Below are 21,210 nucleotides of genomic sequence, written 5' to 3' on the forward strand. Positions count from 1 at the left end.
CCAAGCTGCCAGTAGGGAAATGGGGCTCTCTTTAGGGTAATGAAAATCTGTTAATGTGCCATTGAAGTTGTTGTCCATATATAGCAGATGTTATAAGGACAAGCGATCATACGCATTACTTGTTATTCGAACTTGCCAATAAGGATAATAGTGGGGTATATCGTAGAATAGATTTGCAATAAAATGATAATTATATCCAAGTCAAAACAGAACAAATACTTAAAAGATAGTATATGTTATTATACAAATCAATTTAACGGAGTCCATGACTTTCATATTTACGATAGAAAATGACAAGGTTTTTATAGTTTATGTTTGTATGACTATAATGAAAGAATAAGACTAGTTGACCAATGGTCTGTCTTCACTTTAGCATGTACTGAGAAGTAATTTTTATTGGATAAGGAAACATCAAAGGTCTTCCGAACTCATTTTAAAATGTACGTGGTGTTTTATTACAGTGACAGACTTAATAAGGAGAACTAATTAACAATAATATTTTAAGGTATGGTCTGTGAAGTCCTTTGTCCATTTGTTAATAAAGACCAGTAGATATCGTAATGACAATAAGAGAGCTTATGCACATGAGCATCTGCAGGATTTTTTGCAATGGTGGGGTCAGTCAGTCATGGTCAGGAGAGTTAGTATAGTATACAGTATGAAACGAAAGCTAATATTTACTAAGGATTTTGAACAGAATCTTGTGGCATATTTTCAGCTTCATTTGCATGATTAAACTTTTTGGAATATATATATATATATATATATATATATATATATATATATATATATATATATATATATATATATATACAGTCAAACCCGGTTATCTCGATTATGTCGGGGGTGTAAAAAAATCGTCGACATAACCGGGTCCCGAGATATCCGGGTTCATAAAAACCGGTAATTTTAAAAATGTCCTTGAGCATTACTCCTGTCTCTTGCTGGTGTTTACTGGAATCCCCTCCCACTGCATGTTACAATAAAATAAACAAAACGCTTAATTGATAATAAAATGAAATGAACTAACCTGGTGTTGTTATCATTTATTCCTTTTTTATCATCATAAGTAATTTATTAAAGAAAAAATATATCTATGAACTCCATATATCACATGTAGCGTATGCATCCATTACTGTAGTGTGCATCACTTATGTCAGATAACACACGACGCATTTTTATGATTGATGTGAATATTGAAAAACAAATCATGTTTGGTTGTACTCAGAGGTTTGAATATGTTATCAGATTGAAAAATGGATCAAAGAAAATCACAAACGAGAGAGTGAGAGAGAAACATCCACCGTTGCTTTCAGGCTTCGCCATTCACGCATAACGCGGTGTAAGGTGCAAAATAACCAAGATTGTATTATATCCAGGTTAATATATGACAGTATCTCGCAGATAAAGATCAATAAATGTTTTTGAAAATACATGTACATGTACATGTACATTGACTGTGAGTGCAAATGAGGAAAAGCGATCCTATAAACCAACTCTGCTAGACGCCATCATGTATGCCCGTGCAGCTTGGAACAGTGTATCGCCGAAAACCATTCAAAACTGCTGGTTCCATTGTATTTTTCCGGAAATTTCTGATGAAGAATTTCACCAGCAGTGTTTAATTGCACAAGAAATTAAAGAGCCTCAATCAGAAATAGGTCTTGAAGCGATGGCTGATGAGATTGCGGACTCCATAGGCATTGCTCGGGATGAATTTTCTAATTATGTTCACGTGGATGATGATGCCAATGCCTATGGTGAACTTACTGATGAGGAAATAATCCAATCGGTGACAACGAAGCAGATACAATCATGCAAGCAAGATGATGATGATGATGATGATGATGATCAGCCTATCACTATCCCAAGCTACAGTGAAATGGCTGAATGCATTAAAAAAATGAAATTGTTTGTGGCAAGTGTCGACGGTGCCGAGCATATGTATGAAAACGTAAGTGCTTTTGAATCGTTCGTTACAGATCAGCACCGGAGTAAACAAAAGCAGACTGATATTACTACATATTTTCTACAAATCGATCGCTTTTGCTGACTATTTCTTGTACAATTTCTGTGAGATTGACGTTAAAAAGTTGCATTTCGTCGAATTAAGCGGGTCCACATGTTACTTCGGACCGAAACTTATGCCCGACATAACCGGGTTATCGACTTAACAGAGGTCGAGATAAGCGGGTAAAAAATAGCATAACAAAGAAGAATTTTTTCGGGACCGGACCAAAACGCTCGACATAAGCGGGTTGTCAAGATAACCGAGGTCGAGATAAGTGGGTTTGACTGTATATATATATATTTGCAGTATGATTTTGGGGGGTCACATGACCCCCTTGACTTATGCTGCAGGCACCCATGCTTATGCATCAATCTTTGTATTTTCTCACCAACAATTATTAATTTTTGTAAAAACAAAATGGCAATATGCTATTTTTTAAAATCTTTTTTGCAAACATAAATCTTCTTAGTAGATAAAATAATGGCTTTTTCGAAAAATACAAAGTGATATGTACAAAAATTTATGATACATTTAAATAATTATTATTTTGATAACTGTATTGTGTATGAAAAATTAAAGGGTACAAAAAATATACATGAAATACAGTAAATACCTGCATGGGTCATGATGGCTATAGTCATATCTGCTGTGCGGTGTAATTTTTTTAATAAATATTGCTGTATATTTTCCACTTCATCTGGATACATACAGGTAAGTTTTCTATATTATCTCATCTCAGTGTCCACTTCATAGTTATATATGTGACACTTTATTTATTATACCTGTAAAGAAGTTCATTTAGTATTTCCTATGCCTGCTTGGTTTACCTCGATGACTCTGCCTGACTGCAGAAGTAATTTGAAAGTAGATTCTTCTTTTTTAGTTAATATATCAACTGAAGCCAAGGCTTTAGTCCAAGGTGTTTTTGAAGATGGTATAGGGCAGAACAATGATGGTAAAAGGCAGTAACTTCTTCAAATGAAGTGTGGAAGGCTAGGTCTTCACACACCATAATAAAATCTAATAATGACAAAGGAACATGAGAGCAAGCATTGTTGTCTTTGGATACAGGTGGTGAGGCTGACATATCTTTTGCTACATGTGATGTAGCTGGAGTGTCAAGGATGGTAGCTCTCTATAATCGTAGAATGTTTTGAGTTAGATGTGGTAATTTACAAGTGGTTACTAAGAAAAGGCTCCGTCTGAGTGGCAAATTCTTAAGAAGCAGCAACATCTCTTGAATACTGAGGCAGCAAGCTGGGCACTGTATGCAGTGAGTGCCTAGTGGGTTAGATACGGTATGAAGTTCAGTTCATGAGGTCAGAATGGGGTACGGGATGCTTGATTCAAGTAACCAGTTGGTGAATCTGATGAGCTAGATAGTAACTTAGGCTCTCTATCTTGCTTCCTACCAAGTGATATGGAACCAGCATGGATACTTATGGAATCTTCAAAATGTGTTTCTATGCCTTCAACTTTGGTGCCGCAAGAACAGTAGCCCATTGACATTCAGTCCATGCTAAACAGAATTTCAGCATGTTGAGAGTTTGACAACTGGAACACACTCCATATTTGGGATGATTGTCAGTCATATTTTTCCAACATTAGCTCTTGCCATCATATAATTTGTAAGACAAATAGAGCAGACTGTAAAAGTAGCTGTAGACCTGCTTATGTTTCTTTTAAACTCAGGGTCTGTGGAGAGTTATACCTTGAACAAATATGTTTACCTGGAATATGGCATAAGTGCCAGCCAACACAATGGTGGTACTGAAGCAACACTATTGATAATTACAAAGCAGATATTATAAAATCAATTAAAACAATGTTACATGTAGGAAGGCCAAATGACAGGTATATTCATCGAATATGACTATATTGGTAGATAAAACTTACCTGTCTATATCTGACTGTAGTGGAAATTATACTGTATACTAAGATTTTTGTGCAGCCACCTGCCCCACCCCAAAATGCGAAGGGATGCTTAGGAAACCGTACAGGTAAGTATTCATGCTTAAATGTGTGAGGATGGCAAAGTTAAACTAATGCAAAGATGGAACTTTGTTGTCAAAGAAAAGTTGCAAATATTAGATGAAGTATACTTCCCTCCTCCAACTTATTAATTATAGTACTTTTTGAAACTGGTAATGGCTTTTACAAGGTCACTTTGTCGAGTGTATTGTGTGTGTGTTTTGAATTTTTCATGTAGCTTTAACAATTTTTCAGTCATATCATTACGATGTCTGCAGTGTGACAGTTTATAGGTGTGGCACTGGGGCATCATGCTATAGACAAGTAACATTATGTCCCGCTAAGACACATTATCCTGACACAAGGCCAACAAGTCCTAACACTAACCTCTTAATGCTGAGTGTCAAGCGAGGCAGCTGCTAGTACTATTTTTACAAGTCTTTGGTATGATTTGGAAAGGGTTTGAACCCCCAACCTCCTGCATCCAAAGTGGACATTCTAACCACTAGGCCACTGGAGCAGTTGAGTCACCCTGTTCAGAATGTGACACAAGTGGAAGTAGTAACTGAGGTATTCACAGTATTTGCCACCAATCCCTTGTGTCATGGGGAGATCACTCTAACTGCCACCTAGGAGGGATTATGATCAGGTAAGTAATACCGAATAATTTTTTAAAGAAAAAATTGGTTTCATTCACTGGTATTTTGTAAACTTATGAGCAAACAAAAACAATTTTGTCAATGAAACAACTGACCACTCTGGTGGCATGCGTGGTTAGTGGTTAGAGCATCCACCTCAGATGCAGAAGGTTGTGGGTTTGAATCTAAATTGAGTAATACAAAGGCTTATAAAAATGACACTAGCAGCTGCCTTGCTAGGTGTTGAGCATGAAAATGTTAGTGTTAGGACTGGTCTGCCAGGTGTCATGATAATATGACAGCTGGGACATGATGCTACATGTCTGCAACATGATGTCCCAGTGCGAGACAACACTAAAAACTGCCACACTGTAGACATGACTAAAATTGTTAAAGCTACATTAAAAATCTAAATGACAAAAAATCTAAATCACAATGCAACAACTGATGATTACTGAGGGACTCAATAACAGACAGACAACCAGTATATGTGGTTTAGTTCTCACATACTGAACATTTTTACTAGAAATAGCACAGTTTCAAATAATTATCACTTTTTAAAAAATATCCATTAAATATTTCTAACTCTAACCCTAACCCAATACTAACCCACAGTACATACCTTTCTCCCTTTGGGTAACCCTAACCCTAACCCAATATCAGCCCGCAGTACATGCCTTATTACCTTTGGGTAACCCTAACCGTAACCCAATATTAGCACATAGTACATGGCTTGTTACCTTTGGGTAACTCTAACCCTAGCTTAATAACAGCCCACAGTACATCCCTTGTTACCTTTGGGTAACCCTAACCATAACCCAATATTAGCCCAAAGTACATGCCTTGTTACCTTTGGGTAACCCTAACCCTAACCCAATATTAGCTCACAGTACATGCCATGCTACCTTTGGGTAATCGTAACCCTAACCTAATATTAGCCCACAGTACATACTTTGTTAGCTTTGGGTAACCCTAACCCTAACCCAATATAAGCCCATAGTACATGCCATGTTACCTTTGGGTAACCCTAACCCTAACCCAATATTAGCCCCTAGTACAAGCCATGTCGGGTGGAGGTCTAAAACAATATGATACAGACCCTAGGTGGACAATTTTTGTATCACAAAAGCAATAACTCAATGATAATTCCATTGACACACTACAGAATGAGGAGGGCCTTAATCTGTAATGTTTTGACACTAGCAGAGAACAGTTACTTGCCATGATGCATAAATGAATGCCAATTCCATTAACATGATACTGTATGGGGACAGCCTTAATCTGTACTGCTTTGACACAGTGACACATGGGGATAACAGTTACTTACCATGATGCATAACTGAATGCCAATCCATTAACATGATACTGTATGGGGACAGCCTTAATCTCTACTGCTTTGACACAGTGGGATAACAGTTACTTACCATGATGCATAACTGAATGATAATTCCATTAATATGATACTGTATGGGGACAGCCTTAATCTGTACTGCTTTGACACATTGGGATAACAGTTACTTACCATGATGCAATAACAGATTGAAGAGCATCTAGAACTTGTGAGGCTGTCATGCGGTCTTGTGGGTTCATGATCAATAATTTACAAACAATGGACTTAGTTCTCTCTGAGATTCGAACATCACTGCAAAAGACAAATAATAATAATAATAATAATAATAATAATGATAATAATAATAATATTATTATTATTATTAATAACAATAACAGCAGTACAGTATATGTACATATACTTAAAAATAATTTTTTTGATACAACTGACCCATGGTGCATATGAATTCACTCTGAAAACACGAAAACAGTTCAGTTTTATTTCTTTATAAAAACATCAAAATGGTTCAGTCTGGATTCACTGTTAGAACATCAAAATGGTTCAGTCTGATTTCTCTTTGAAAACATCACAATGGTTCAGTCTGGATTCACTGTGAAAACATTATAATGGTTCAGTCTGAATTCACTGTGAAAACATGAAAATATTTCAGTCCAAATTCACTGCAAAACATCAAAATGTTTGTCTGATAATCACTGTGAAAACATCAAAATGGTTCAGTCTGATATTTCACTGTAAAAACATCAAAATGGTTCAGTCTAGATTCACTGTGAAAATATCAAAATGGTTCAGTCTGGTATTCGCATTTAAAACATTAAAATGTTCAGTCTGGTCACTGTAAATAAGGTTTCGCTTTTCCCTCTTGTCCATTAAACACTGTAAATAAGGTTTGCCTTTTGCTCGCTTGTCCATTAAGCATTGAAAATAAGGTTTCACTTTTTCTTTCTTGTCCATTAAACACTGTAAATAAGGTTTACTTTTTTCCTTTTGTCCCTATTTTGGAATTTAAATCATCACTTCTCTTCATACACTGGTTGTTGTTGTGGGGTTTAATGCCATTTTTCAGCACACAATAGGCTATACATGGAGGCCAGTAACAATGGTGGAGGAAGAATCTGGGAAAACCCTGGAAAGGACCACTGACCCACGAAAAGCTACTCACAAGTTTCTCACATACCCACACTGGTCAAGACTTGAACCCATGCAGACTGAGCTGATATGGCAGTGATCCGTAACGGAGAGTGCTTAAGACCACTCGGCCACTCAGGATCCCCCATACACTGGTTGGAAGATTGAATTGAAACATGTTAAGTTAGATATGTGGTTGATGCAGATGTACGATAAATCTGACGTTATTGCTCTGGCCCATTAAAGAAATTTGTGTCATTTAATGTAGCTAAAAGTACCTAATTCATTAAAATACTTTGTGTAAAGCAAATAAGGTGCTTTTAGCTACATTTAATGATGCTGATCTGAAAATTTACTGAGTCATAGATAAGATAAAATTTGCGATACTATGTGGAACGAACAAGACCAAGCCAAGGTATCGATCTGGCCTCAACTGATTCTAAGCATCGACTTAAATATAGATGAAGGGTGGAAAGTTTACAAAATATGCAACTTCTACTTGTACATCGACTTATTCACCAGCAAATAAGGTAAGCAAAATTTTCAATAAGACACTATATGTCTGACTCAATAATGTATGACAATAACATAAATCCATTAATCAATTATGTATCAAAAAAATAAATAAAAAAATTTTAAAAAATAAAAAAAGAGAAAAAATTCCTCATCACAACTAGTGGAAGAATTTGTAAGTGTAATTATGCCGTTGTTGTTGTTGTTGTGTTTAACGTTATTTTTCAGCACAAGATAGGCTATGCATGGCAGCCAGTATTAATGTGGAGGAAAACCCTGGGAAGAACCACCAACCCACGAGAAGCTACTGGCAAGCTTTCTCACATACCCACATTGGCCGAATCCTAGACTCAAACCAACGCAGACAGGCATGATTATAATAGATTGTTGAGATTATAATGCTAAGAGTGGATGTTTTATACAAAATATTTTCTCATGTTCACAATGTAAACTTATTCAAATTTACGAAAGATTTTCTTACAGTGGCCTTCAAATATGCTGATGTCATCTACCTGAAAAGTAACTCTGAGAAAAACTGTCATAATATGGAAAGTGTTTGCAATGGATTGCTGCTTTTCTTTACAAAAACTGATGATTTACATAATTTTTCTCATATAAAAATTCAAAATCTGCTGAAACTGGTGAAAAATTCAAGTTGTCTTACGGTGGCAGTCTAAATTCTGCTGACTTAATCTTTCTGAAAAGTTCCTGTGGAATACTGTCATAAAATGGAAACTGGCCATATAGCATGGTGAACAGAACTACTCCTAAAGCCCACATGTCACTTGGCTTTCCCAGGTATGGTTTGCCTGGTAAATAAAGTGAAAAGAAAATAAATATTAAATTTTCATAGAATTTTTTTTTTATTGGGATCAATTTATAAAAACAAAACCATAACTGATCTAAATCTCACTAAATTAAATGCATTTTTGTTACTTTTAGTGCTATTGGACATTTAAAACGTTTCAAGTGAATAATTTAAGGAACTGAAATTATAGACACGGTAACTGCAGCTACCATTACACAATTCAAACAATGTTATCTTAGAAACTTTCAAAATAAGTGCAACCCAGGCCAGTCCAGGTCAGCTACTTTAATGTGTCCTTTAATGTGCTCCCATTTCCTTGGCATGATATAACCATTAATGCATTCGACGTGTCATTAAAAACAAGCAAAGCAAAAGAAACTGAAGTGCATATAAGTAAACCCTATTATAACACCATGTTTGCAATCCATGAAATTACATCATCATGTAAATGGAATCAATCTTATAATATGATCTACCTAACCAATGATGAAATGTGGAAAACTGGTTTTGTGGATTACTTTGTCTTTGCTTTCAAACTCTGATATGTGCTCAGTATTGTCTCTAGCCCATTTTAGAGGGGGGCATTGCATCTTACCTACCTAATAAGCACCCGTTCCCCTCTGGAGTGCACCCTGCATTGAATCTCTCAAGATTTAATACATGGCTAAATTACCCATGAATATGGCATTTTTGGGCACCAACCTGGCATTATCCAAACTATATTTTCACTTGCAAATTCACTTCTCCCACATTAACTTGTGCCAAGATAACTCATGCCCTGATAATTTTCATCCTGATAACTCAAACCTGTTTTTTAACATGAAGTCTGGCTTGGATCACATTTTATGTTTATAAAATACCAAAACAATTGGCCGCTATTTGTAGAAGTTAAGAAAATCATGAACACGAAAAATTCAACCTTGCTATACACCTGATTTTACTGTTGAAAATGGCAGTTACTATTTTAGAATTTACAATCAACATTCTGAAATTCACAGGACTTAATAAGAAATCATACATTTTGTTAGTCTTTCATGGAAAAATATTTTCTCAGCATTCTGTAAAAAATATATGATGAAAATATTAAGCAGTTAAAATGTCAGTAATTCCTACTAATGGGAATACTTTAAGACATAAATACCAGTTAAATAAGTCTTGCAGGGTGAAATCTGAAGTTAAGTTAAAATTTTCTTTAAACAAATGCAATACGCCCTCTTGTATTCAAATGTTAAAGGTATTAATCAACCGTCATCATGTCGGTGAATATACCATTAGAACCAAATTAAGCATTTGTTGTTTTGTTACAATCAATTAAACACTGACCTGCAATTTATTATGACATTAATTAGTCTTCTGTGTCAAATTAAGTAAAGGCTAGTTATAGGGCATGCAAATGCTACCTGTTTAAGAGCTAGTAGTCATGGTTGTGTGCTTAGTCAACTCATTTAAATTGATTCTTTGAACACTATTCAGTACATGTAATGTAAATAAAGCACCTAACATTAATCAGTAGTTTATTTATCATACTCAGTAACAAATGTGATCAAGAATAGCGAAGGAACCAGTTGAAAGGTATACTTGCTGCATGAAAAGCATAGTTTCATGAAAGAATTCATTATGGAGAAGCAAATTCCAGTGAACTTAAAATTCCTTAATTAACACTTATAGGTGTGCTCAAGAGTGAGCCAAAATTTCACTCTAACTAGCAATGAAAACACAGCATTGGTATTTTACAAATACATCAATATTTTACAAAAATAGATACCATGTTTTTTCCTCTAAATAAATAACACTCTTGTTAAAATTAATGATAAAAACTTCTGTTATTATGATCCTAAAGTAACCTTAGAATGTATGCACATTCACATGCACAAAAATAACCAATGATGCAATGCACAGTGCTTTCACTGGTACATATATCATGTGTGCTGAAATTGCTTGGAGTTTAAACATTTGTCAGAGACTTAATATATTGAAAATAAAAGTAATTTATACATGAAAGCAAGAACTTCGTTAGAAAATGTTATTTACTGACATTTATTCCCAACATGATTATCCAAACAAATGTTTTTCCTCTCAAATATTAACTAAGTACAACATAAAACACGCCTGCAGACTTGATGTTACAACAAGAACACAACAAATTACAATGACTATAAAAATAGGAATGAATATTGACTGCACAATTCTCTCCTTATATACACTTTATATTATGACTATATTTCACAATATACCCCCAAATGACAGATCTTACTACTCTTTCTAATGTTTCAAATATCTATTCATGTGACTTAACTCATCCAATTGAAATTAATTCTTCTAAGATACTACCTGATGGATCTGTCCAATGGGAAAGAGGCTGAATCTCATAAGTATGTTTACTAATAATTCTATTATTAGTAACTGTCAAGATGTATACATAAGCAGCTATTTATAGATCTTACACATTTGTGTTCTTTAATATCCTTAAAACAGACCCATCACCAAGGCAAAATCTAGTACAATTTATAGCCATTAATAAAAATTACAAAAAATTAGATAAAATCATGTACTAGGAGTCACCAAAATATAGAGATATACATAAGAGTAGAAGAATAACGTAATACATATAAATACTAAATAAACGTGTTGATATATGTATTGTGGAGAGATCACAGGGTACAAAACTTGCAGAATATACATCATTAGGAACTGATCATGATGCCTTGTCAATAAAATAGCTAGCAAGGAGGTTGTTGTTGTTGTTGTTGTTGTAGGGCTTAACGCCATTTTGCAGCACATGATAGGCTATATATGGCGGCCAGTATTAATGGTGGAGGAAGAACCTGGGAAATCCCCGAAAAGAACCAATGACCCTTGAGAAGCTACTGGCAAGCTTTCTCACGTACCCACATTGGCCGATTCCAAGACTCGAACCCAAGCAGACAGAGGTGAGATGGCAGTGATCCATAATGGAGAGCGCTTTAGACCACTCGGGGCCCCCAAGCAAGGAGGAAGTGTTTTATGTATTTTAGCCAAACCACTGGCATAAACAAATATTCTTGTATCTCATATCTCTCTCTCTCTCTCTCTCTCTCTCTCTCTCAATTTTTTAGACTTGCCCATGGGCAATTGTTTTGCAAACATGAGCTTGCCCAAACATAATCTGAGCTTGTACCAAGCATCGGGCAAGTGGATTTGCAAATCCCTGCTACTCTATAATATAATGTTAAAAAGAAAGTCATGACAATGCAATCCAACAGTATATTATGTATTTTTTAAGTCAATCAATCAAAAAGCACATTAAATTCACAGATGTGTTAGAACAATATTCATTTACCACTTAGGACATCAGGGCTGATATAAGCTGGACTTCCTCTCTGATCCTTTAGTAAATCGTTCTCACACACAAGATGCTTTCCTAAACAAAAGTTTGTTATCAGGATTCGTCTCGTTCTTTTGTTCAGCACCATGTTACCAAGTTTCAAGTCCCTGTGGACAATGTTTTTCTGGAAAAAGAAAAAAATAATCTTGAAGTACAAGAACGATTCCCAAGATATATACATACCCAAGGATACTGACACAACAAACATATGACCATCTCAAATAACATACTGATAAGAAATTCTACTAATGTAGTGTCACCAATTTTCATAGGGTATCAATTTTAATGATCTTATTGTTTCCCTGAACCATGAATTTAAAGACCCAACAAAAAATTAGTCACTTATGAAAAAAACACCCCTACTTTTTTTTACTGTGTTTAATTTCTAGAGATCAACACAGCTAAATCAACATTATTTATGTAATCTGGCTAAAATAGTTGGTTTTATCATGAATGTTTTATTTTCACCATCTAAAAAAAGAATTATAAAACATTTTATATTGTTCTGATGCACACATATCTATACAGTATCCAGAAGTGTAATTTCTACTCATGGTCTTAAATCAGTGTGTTATCAGAAAACAAAGGATAGAAAGAAACAAGGAAAAGTTAAAGGTATTTAAAATCTTTAGTTACTGAAAATTTTGAGAAAGAATAGAAATTTATACCTTAAATGAAAATTAGACTTGATGCATATTCAAACAGACTTAAGTAAAACAGTCATCAAATAATTTATGTCCTCATGATAGCATAATTCATTTTATTTATGCATGCTTAATTCAAATGAGCACCATGACAGCAAATTATTAAAACTATTGTACCAGGCTAAATTATTAATTAAACACCATGTATATACACTAATTATGGCCAAGAACTGAAGTTCACACTTCATTAATTTTCAGGTAATATCACTGAATTAGCAACACATCACTCCTGTCAGATGGTACATACAAGTGTTTGTCAGGTGAATAATCCTGAAATTGTTGATTTAAACAAGTCCACTATTCTCAAAGCCATGGACAATTAGGTCCGATCTTTCAAACATTTCCGCAGGAGCTGCTATTATCAGCTAGCTGACGATGTTTAAATCAGAGTCTATTGGTTGACAGTAGTTTCTAAATGAGGTGAAGGAATATTTCATTGTTTTTCAATCTAGTTAGCATCTTTACATCTTGATGGGCTCTGAACACATCAAATACTGACAATGCTTGCTTATCACACTGAACAAGGGGTAGCTGGTCAAATGTTTGGTTCACATGTGAAATGATGATATATCCTAACATGTGAAATGATAACATTATCCAAATATGTGAAATGATGATATATCCTAACATGTGAAATGATAACATTATCCAAACATGTGAAATGATAACATTATCCAAACATGAGAAATGATAACATTATCCACACATGAGAAATGATAACATTATCCAAACATGTGAAATGATAACATTATCCAAACATGTGAAATGATGACATTATCCAAACATGTGAAATGATAACATTATCCAAACATGTGAAATGATAGCATTATCCTAACTGATGTTGATTTTTATCATTCTTAGACCACTGTGTTAATGCTATGCACATCAGGAAGTAACTGAAGGTGCATCTTTATGGACAGTGTTTTACAGAAGAGATCATATACATGTACTTTGATAACCAATTAGAAGCTTAGTGTTGCTACCTGTACCAGCTCCTCCTAAGTGATATATCTTAACTGTTTTAATTATTGAAATGGCTGCCATTTATTGTCCTCACAGATTTCTTTTTGGTATTTTTTTTATATCTGAGCTATTCATTGAGGTTAATCCATGAAATTAAATACTAAAAGTACGCAACCTTCGACAGGCAAAAACATGAAATTAAAAACCTACAAATATGCAAACTTTAACAGTAAAATAAAGAACTGAAGTATCCCTGAAAATGTCTTTTTCAAACCATGAACACTAAGACCCAGAAAAATAAATATACCATAGTATTCCCAAAGATTATGTATTTTATTGTCACTCAAAGAAAATTTCCTTTACCAAAGAAATCATTATTATTTTTTCTGTGAGTTTTTCCTTTCAGTCCCTACAACAATTGTGGTATTTTATGATAAATATGGTGGTACATTATGAAATGCAATGGTATACTGAGCTAAAAAAAACTGTGGTACCTAGCTCTATCCATTATATACCTATGTTGACCTAGTACATCCATTATGTACCTATATAGACCTAGTACCTCCATTATGAACCTATATAGACATAGTGCAGCTATTATGTACCTATAAAGACCTAGTATATCCATTATGTACCTATACAGACCTAGTACATCCATTATGTACCTATGCTGACCTAGTACATCCATTATGTACCTATATTGACCTAGTACATCCATTATGTACCTATGTTGACCTAGTACATCCATTATGTACCTATACAGATCTAGTACATCCATTATGTACCTATATAGACATAGTACAGCTACTATGTACCTATAAAGACCTAGTACATCCATTATGTACCAATGACAATCTAGCACATCCAATATGTACCTATACAGACTCTGTACATCCATTATGTACCTATGCAGACCTAGTACATCCATTATGTACCTATGCAGACTCTGTACATCCATTATGTACCTATGTAGACCTAGTACATCCACTGTGTACCTATGTAGACCTAGTACATTCATTATATATACACACAGTACATCTATTATGTACCTATACAGACCTAGTACATCCATTACGTACCATATATACTCGCATATAAGCCTACTCACGTATAAGCCGACCCCCAAACTGAACAGGTATAAACACGAAAAAGTGCATGACCCACGTACAAGCTGACTTACAACTCTGAGGCCTCTCAAGATGCACAAGGTAAGTTCTAAATGCATTTGTTTAGGCAAACTTTTATTTAAAAAAATTAAATGTATACTTATCTCGAGGTTGTCGTGCAGGATTATTAAAAAGAAATGGTATAAACTTGCTTGAAAAGTAATTTAATTTTCTGTTTTCTTAATGTTTCTGCCTAATTTACATTTGTGTATAATTTGATTGAACGATGACAAGAATTTAGCAATCGTGAGTTGCTGTAACACTACCTCTCCCTTCTGACTCGATTACTGTTTATTTATGCATTATTGCATTGGATATTTTTTATATCAGTGCACCGGTAATTACATTTTTACTTTGCTTTGAAACTGTAAATACCTAAACTCATTAAACTGTAATCCCAGTATGACAACACAATGAAACAAACAATACGGTTCGATTCAACACTCGCAATAAGGCTAATGAACGTATTTACATAATGGCACCACCACATGTACATTGATTACGCGCTGAATTAAATACATCCATTGGAGTTGAATCATGGGCACCATTGCGCTAAACTTTAATGATATCCAAAATACAATAATAAAGTTTTGAAAATAATGCTTCGAACATTATGCTAATGCCGTAAAAGCTGATTTGTAGTTTGCTTTGATGTAAGCGACCTTACACCATACCTGTCAACTTTTATGCCAGGAGGGAAAAAAACTGATTTTTGGGGTCGCTCCATGCCTACCTCCCGATTTCATATCTTCTGATTTTTGCAGATAACTCCTGATTTTTACATTATGTCTTCGATTTTCATTTCTTCTAAACAAGAAAAGTCCTACATGTTCTGTTGTATCACCTGTGAATTATTGTTGTGACAAAATAATTATTTTAGTATAAGAATTCGCTTCTTCACTAAATAGAATGTTAAATTTAAACATTATTCATGTAAATTAATGATTTTTTTTTACCTCTACAATAATACAAAAATAAAAAAATAAACCAGAACATTAAAATCATCCACAATTAATTTCAATCCCAAGATTGATCACTACAAATGATGTAACTCCATATGCTATAGCTCTATTCCCATGAAAGAAACTTACACGAGTGAACACCTGGCTCTTTTGTAACGTATATACCAATGTTAAACAGGTATAGTTACCGGTCAAAGTTCCCTCTTATCACAAGCCAGTTTCGGGGTTTTAATGACTAACTGGCCTGTACTGCTGTCGCAAAATGAAAGACAAATTTGACAACTATCAACATAGGAGATGCCAAAACATCAAGCTTTCCATTGTGTGGAAAGTTATATTTGTTCAGCTAAAACACAAAACTAAAATTGATGTTGATTTTAGCTGATCTCTATGAGAATTTTAGATATTATTATTACCACTCTTCGTGAACATGTAAATTATGATGGTTATGTGCCTTGTATAAATAAACATGCAAACCTTTTTAAAAATGTTACCTCAGTTTGTAGGAACGCTTATATCATTGAAAATGAGTAACTTGTGAGCGCATGATTCAACGTAAATGAAACAGCTGTTAAGGACTAGCTGAAATGTTATCTGGAAGAATGCAATTTGGGCAAAACAATGAATAAAGCAAAATCTGCATCTATGTTTGGGAATAAGTAAGGATTTAAGTGACGCTATGCACGCTTTGCACTGTGTAAGTACTGTACATTATAGTTCAGCATGATCTCCCTGGTAAACTCAACCGGCCCGCGAATTATGAAGTCTGTATTTACCTTTATTTAACTTCATGTTGGAGAAATCTGAAAATATGCACATGCAAAATAATAACAAAATCAATCATAGTACTTTTTAAGTTTAATAATTGTTGGGTCACCGAAAGTTTTTTATTTTTTACATGCCCACAGTGTCTTAGGACACAGAAAAAATTATTGTTTTGTGTCCCAAGATTTACAACCATTACAGTAGTCAAGGAAAAGACCTAAAAATTGTCAAGTTTCCACACTGGCCTGCGGATAAGCCAAGCCGCCTTCTTCTAGGCATTTATTTTTTCTTAAATTATTCGGCTTATATGCGAGTATCTACGGTACCTATGCAGTCCTAGTACATCCATTATAACCTATGTTTCCACTATTAATTGAATTACATAAGAAACATTTTTAATTTTAATTTTCAAAATTGTATATGTCATCAGATGAGCCATAAATAGGTACAAGAAAGCTTGATAACAGTTAATACAGCAATGGTAGCAGATACAAATTTTTTTTCAAATAAAAAAAAAATTAAACCATTATTTGCAATGGCAGTAGATATGAAATTTGTTTTAAAGAAAATAACTGAAATCATTTTTAACAATGGCAGCAGACATGAAATTTATTTTCAAATGAAAATACTGAAACCATTATTTGCAATGGCAGTAGATATGAGATTTGTTTTAAAGGAAATAACTGAAATCATTTTTAACAATGGCAGCAGACATGAAATTTATTTTCAAATGAAAATGCTGAAACCATTATTTGCAATGGCAGTAGATAAGACATTTGTTTTTAAATAAAATAACTGAAATCATTCTTTGCAAAGTTCAGCACAACAAATACGATTTTTCTTTCATGCCAATAAAAATAAGAATATAGACAACTATCTGGAAAGAATTCTGTGTCTTTTAGACAAGAAGACTGTTTCAAGAAGGAATTCCTTACAAACTGTCAATAAGCAGTGGGGTCATCATTGACTCATTCTGCATGTAAGGAATTCCTTACAAATGGGCAATATACAGCCAGACCATTATTCTGTGAGAATGACATGTGGAAAGTCTCGTATAAGCAAGATAATGTATTTGGTTTCTAATTAAGTTATTCCTGTGACCTTGTTTGACACAAAAAAAGCAAATTTTTAGTAAATTGTGTTTCTCCGAGAATACTTACCTGATCACATTAATGTTAGGGATATAAGCCTTCTACCTCTCGAATCCAGCCCTACTAAAAGACGAAAATTCATCTTTTTGATCTAGCTCATAGACCAAAGGGCAATAACTCTTGCCCCTTACCTCCCCTTGCCATCGCCAGGTGTCACTAGTTTTTTAAGCTGAGCGATATATATTATATAAGGATGCTCGCATAGCGGGGTGGTTGGGAGGGTTTTTAAGTAATGTGATCGGGTAAGTATTCTCGGAGAAACACAATTTACTAAAAATTTGCTTTATCCTTCAAATACGTTCCCCGATCACATTAAGAGAATAAGTAATAGGAGGAGGGAATGCTGAGCATCCTACCTCCACTCCGGATACCTTCTAGGGAATGATGGCTGGATTCCCCATTTGAAAGGTAACCCGTTCTCCTAATTTCATTAGCAACACAGCCTAGGGTCCCGTTATATGTGACCGCTATATACGGTTAAGAAGATAGTTACTGAAATCTTCTTACCTACGAAATTTCACTGGCAAATCCAGCGAAGCTGATAGGCTGTGCTGATTGTTTTAAATGGGTCTGGTGGTCATCTGGGCTGCCGACACCGGACTTACCAGATTCAAGGTTTGCCTCTGCAAAGCCAAATCTCTGAGATAAAAACTGGAGAAGGTTGACTCTGCATGCCAGCCAACAGCTTCTATTATATCTCGGATTGAAACATTGTGTTCGAATGCCAGGCTCACCGAGATTGCTCTAATCTCATGAGCCGTAATCTTCATGAGGCGACTCTGATCTTGTGAGACCTCAGGGTACGCTGAGCGTATAACCCACTTCAGCCATGAAGCAAGGGCTTGAGGGGTGATATCCCGTTTACCAGCTTTGACCGGAAGAAAGAGGCGCTTACGTGTGTCCCGACATGCCTCTGTGCGTTTTAAATAGTGCTTGAGTGCACAAACAGGATCTTGCATGGCTGCTGCTCTTGACTTATCTATGGAAGAGAGCGAGCGAATGATGATTCTTTGATTGCCAATGGATGGTAACCTATTTTTGGCTACAAAGCCTGGTTGCGTCAGGAGGACCACCGAACCATCTGATCTGAACTGAAGAAAGTTTGGGTCACTTGAAAGGGCATGTAACTCACTGACCCTGCATGCTGAAGCAAAGGCTATCAAGAAACATGTTTTGTATGATAGTAGCTTTAACGAAGTGTGGGCTAAAGGTTCAAATTTGTCTGAATTGAGCCATGTTAAAACCCAGGAGAGATTCCATTTTGGAAACAGGGTGAGGGATTTTGGTCGATTGAAATCAAAATTGGCTAAAAGATCTAAAAGATTCTTGTTATGCCCAATATCACATCTACCATGATGGCGGAATGTGTCTAATATCATGGAGTGGTAGCCTTTGATAGTAATTGGGGCCAACTGTTTCTCCTCGAAAAGCCAGAGAAAAAAGTCGGCCAGTTGAGGGATTGAGACACTCAAAGGGACGATGTTATTGATATGGCACCAGTCCCTGAAAACACACCACTTTCCCTCGTAAGCCTTCAGAGTGGAGGGCCTTCTTGCTCTTGAGATTCTCTCCACAATCGAAGGTTTAAATTGTTTGTCTCACAAGGCTGCCCGGACAAGAGCCTTAAGCGTGAAGAAGAAGACGGTCCAGGCAGGGGTGGAACACCTGTGATAGTGGTTGTTTGAGAAGATTTGGGCTGGTTGGAATCTTCCTGGGTAGATCTATCACTAGATCGAGTAGATCGGTGACCCAGGACTTGTTCCATCTGAGAGGGGCAATCAGAATCATCCGACAGTTCTGACCCCTTAACCTCTGGATTATTTTCGGTACCAAAACCGTGGGAGGGTAGGCGAATGCCCACAACCCCTCCCAGCTGATTGACAGAGCGTCCACATCCCAAACCTCTGGGTCTGGAACCGGAGAGATGAAGGTGGGCAACTTGCGATTCCACCTTGTCAGAAAAAGATCGATCATCGGACGCCCCCAAAGTGTGCAAATCCGAAGAAAGACTGATTGATGGAGTGACCATTCTGTGTGAATGACTTGACCTTTCCTTGATAGAGTGTCGGCCAAGACATTGAGTCTGCCGGGAATGTGTTTGATTTGTACGCTGATGTGGAGGTTGTCGCACCAATGTAGAAACTGCCAGATCAGAATGCACAGGTCTGGTGATTTGGTGCCCCCTTCTTTGAGGAGGTAAGTCACCACAACAGAGTTGTCTGACATAATGAGGAACATTTCCCCAAAGAGTCAGAAAAAGCTGTGGAAGTGAGCGAGGGAAATAAGGGTAATATCTGGCCTGATGTCAATAGCTGTGTCGTCGTTTCCTGGATGAAATGATGCATCTGTTCAAAGTTAGACTGTTGTACCCTGTCAACATTATTTTCCTCCATTGCAGCTGATGTTACTGTGGCTGACGGTTGCAAACGACGAACTTTAGGTGGAGGGGGGGACCCCAACGTCCCCCACAAGGCTCGCAATGGAGGCTGTCTTCGGATGTATACAGAGGACATTAATGCTATCTTTCTTCAACTTATTCCGTCTATCCCTCTCTTTTGCTGCCTTCTGGACTACATCAGCCCACGTTTGCTCTGTCCAAATATTACACACGCTGCATCGTATAAATGACGTACACTTGGTACATACAATGCAAGAGTCATGGTTGTCTTCTTTTGCTTTGACCTTTTTGCATTTCATGGATTTGGTTGACATTTCTACTGAAACGACACAAGAAAAGAAAACAAAGCACAAATTATCAATTCAACATGTTATTAATTCGATAATACCACAACTGTTACCAACGGAGTAAGCGAAATTAGTCAGTGTCGCGTTAACTCTTAATTGACAACACGAGTTCCGCGAGTGACAAAGTCACTCAATTTTGAAAAAAAATTGTTAAAATTATGTATATGACCTGTAGAAGAATGATTGTCCAACACAATAAATCCAAATTTAACTTCGGATGGTCCAATTTAACGCTAAGATGGCTTGGATTGTTTGGAGGTATAATGTACATGTTATCAGTACAAGCGAAGCTTAAAAACTAGTGACACCTGGCGGTGGCAAGGGGAGGTAAGGGGCAAGAGTTATTGCCCTTTGGTCTTTGAGATAGACCGAAAAGATGAATTTTCGTCTTTTAGTAGGGCTGGATTCGAGAGGTAGCAGGCTTAGGAGAAACCATGGTGACTGCTCAGCTGGCAGAGCATGAGAGTTGTATTCCAACAGTCACAGGTTTGGTACCCACCCTGGATATATCCTTCTTAAACAGTGCCTTAAAAACTCTACAAAATCAAAACAACAATGTCTAAGAATGTAGCCTGAACTAAAGTTATTGTGTGAAACCATTTTCTTTGAGTTCAATGCTGACTTGATCGCTGACCTTTTGACATCCAAAATCCATAGACCTATCTTTGTACGCAAAGTACCAGCCATCCACAACAGTCTGGTATTGGCAGGTGGTCCAAAACAAAAGCTAAATGTGGAAATGAAAGCAGGCACATGGAAGGCGCCATATCATGATATACTTTGCCTTACAGCAGGCACACACAAAAGTGAGATTTGTTTAAAATTGAAAAGTCATCCAAATCATACGGACGTCCACATACATACACTAAATGATGTTAATGACAATCGGATATCACTTAATTATTCACTGTACACTAAATGGTGCTAATGAAAATGGGATATCAGTTAATTATACACTGTACACTAAATCATG

At 35.9% G+C, this 21,210-nt stretch overlaps 1 protein-coding gene across 2 annotated transcripts in view; it reads right to left on the reverse strand.

The window, feature by feature from the left end:
• Positions 1 to 21,210, reverse strand: part of LOC149773642 (serine/threonine-protein kinase 40-like) — a 59,721-nt gene that overhangs the window by 11,619 nt on the left and 26,892 nt on the right. For both annotated transcript variants that reach the window (XM_089946232.1, XM_089946231.1), the window contains exons 6-8: positions 11,737 to 11,905; positions 8,274 to 8,418; positions 6,143 to 6,262 (exon numbers count right to left, since the gene is read on the reverse strand). In XM_089946232.1, the coding sequence (XP_089802358.1) occupies positions 6,143 to 6,262; positions 8,274 to 8,418; positions 11,737 to 11,905 (434 nt within the window). The remainder of the gene's footprint in view (positions 1 to 6,142; positions 6,263 to 8,273; positions 8,419 to 11,736; positions 11,906 to 21,210) is intronic.

The sequence above is a fragment of the Sinohyriopsis cumingii genome, unplaced genomic scaffold (assembly GCF_028554795.1).
Source record: "Sinohyriopsis cumingii isolate HCF-2022 unplaced genomic scaffold, ASM2855479v2 utg000622l, whole genome shotgun sequence".
Taxonomy (NCBI): Eukaryota; Metazoa; Mollusca; class Bivalvia; order Unionida; family Unionidae; genus Sinohyriopsis; species Sinohyriopsis cumingii.